The sequence below is a fragment of the Geospiza fortis genome, unplaced genomic scaffold (genome assembly GCF_000277835.1).
Source record: "Geospiza fortis unplaced genomic scaffold, GeoFor_1.0 scaffold102, whole genome shotgun sequence".
Classification (NCBI taxonomy): Eukaryota; Metazoa; Chordata; class Aves; order Passeriformes; family Thraupidae; genus Geospiza; species Geospiza fortis.
The window spans coordinates 2762067-2763336 of record NW_005054373.1 but is presented as its reverse complement, the minus strand read 5'-3'; the positions used below and the strand labels follow the sequence as shown (position 1 = coordinate 2763336).

The window sequence follows — 1270 nt, the reverse complement described above, 5'->3', positions numbered from 1 at the left end:
GGGCCACGGGGGCGGGCCGAGGCGGCGGCGCCGGGCGAGGGGGCCATCTTCCACAGCTGGGTGCTGCAGAAGGTCTCCGAGTTCCTGCGCACGCTGCGGCGCGACCTGGAGCGCGGCGTGGGCGGCCGGCTGGACTCGCTGCTGGGGCAGTGCATGTACTCTGTGCTGTCCTTCAGCAGGGTGGGCGTGGATTTCCGCGGGCAGCTGGCCCCCCTCTTCCAGCGCGTGGCCGCCGACGCTTTCAGGAAGGCAGTGGAGGAGGCGGTGGAGAAATTCCGGGAGGAGATGAATTCCTACACGCTGATCTCGGCTCCGGCCGTGCTGGGCGGCGGGGCAGGAGTGCCGGTGCCCACAGCCCAGCCTGGGACGCTGCAGCCCCCCATGGTGCTGCTGGACTTCCCTCCCCTTGCCTGCTTCCTCAACGGGCTCCTGGTGGCCTTCAATGACCTGCGGCTCTGCTGCCCCATCGCCCTGGCACAGGACGTCACTGCCTGCCTGGACAGTGCCCTCGGTGAGGTGAGTCTGGGGATGGAGCTGGGACTTGTCCTGGGAGATCATGGGCTGGGTTTGTTCTGAGTGGGTTGGGAAAGCTCTGAGATCATCCAGTCCAACCACTCCCCCTGCACTGCCAAGGCCATCCCTAACCCCTAACCCATGTCCTCAAGTGCCACATCCACACAGCTGCTAAATCTCCCCAGGGATGGGGATTCTTTCCCTGAAGAAGTTTTCCTGATATCCAGCTTAAACTTCCTGTGGCACAACTTGAGGCTATTTCTTCTTGTCCTGTCCCATGTTCTTTGGGAGCAGCACCCAACCCCACCCCAGCTGCCCTTCCTGTCAGGGAGTAGTGGAGGGTGAGAAGGTCGCTCTCAAGCCCCCTTTTCTCCAGGCTGAGCCCCCCCAGCTACTCCTTGTGCTTCAGCTCCTTCTCCAGCTCCATTCCCTTCCCTGGACACACTCCAGCCCCACAATGTGTATCTTGGAGTGACCCAGAACTGACCCCAGGATTCCAGGTGTGGCATCACCAATGCCCAGCACAGGAAGATGGGCTCTGCCCTGGGCCTGTGGCCACGCTGCTGCTGGTACAAGCCAAGTGCCATTGGCCTCCTTACCCACCTGGGCACATGGCTGTCATCAGGTGGCCCATCTGCCTCTCTCTCTCCCCAGGTGACCAAAACCATCCTGGCCTTCCACCGTGCTGAGGAGGCGGCTTTCAGTGGGAGGGAGCAGGAGCTCTTTACCCAGTTTTGCACAGCCTTCCTGGAGGATC

The 1270-nt window shown here is 62.5% G+C and overlaps 1 protein-coding gene across 1 annotated transcript in view; it reads left to right on the top strand.

Moving 5' to 3' along the window:
- Positions 1-1270, top strand: part of COG8 (component of oligomeric golgi complex 8) — a gene marked incomplete at both ends in the record, with an annotated part of 2395 nt that overhangs the window by 814 nt on the left and 311 nt on the right. The window contains 3 exon segments of the mRNA XM_031060142.1: positions 2-516; positions 1168-1267; position 1270. The exon segment at position 1270 is cut by the window's right edge and continues 59 nt beyond it. Coding sequence (XP_030916002.1) covers positions 2-516; positions 1168-1267; position 1270 — 616 coding nt within the window.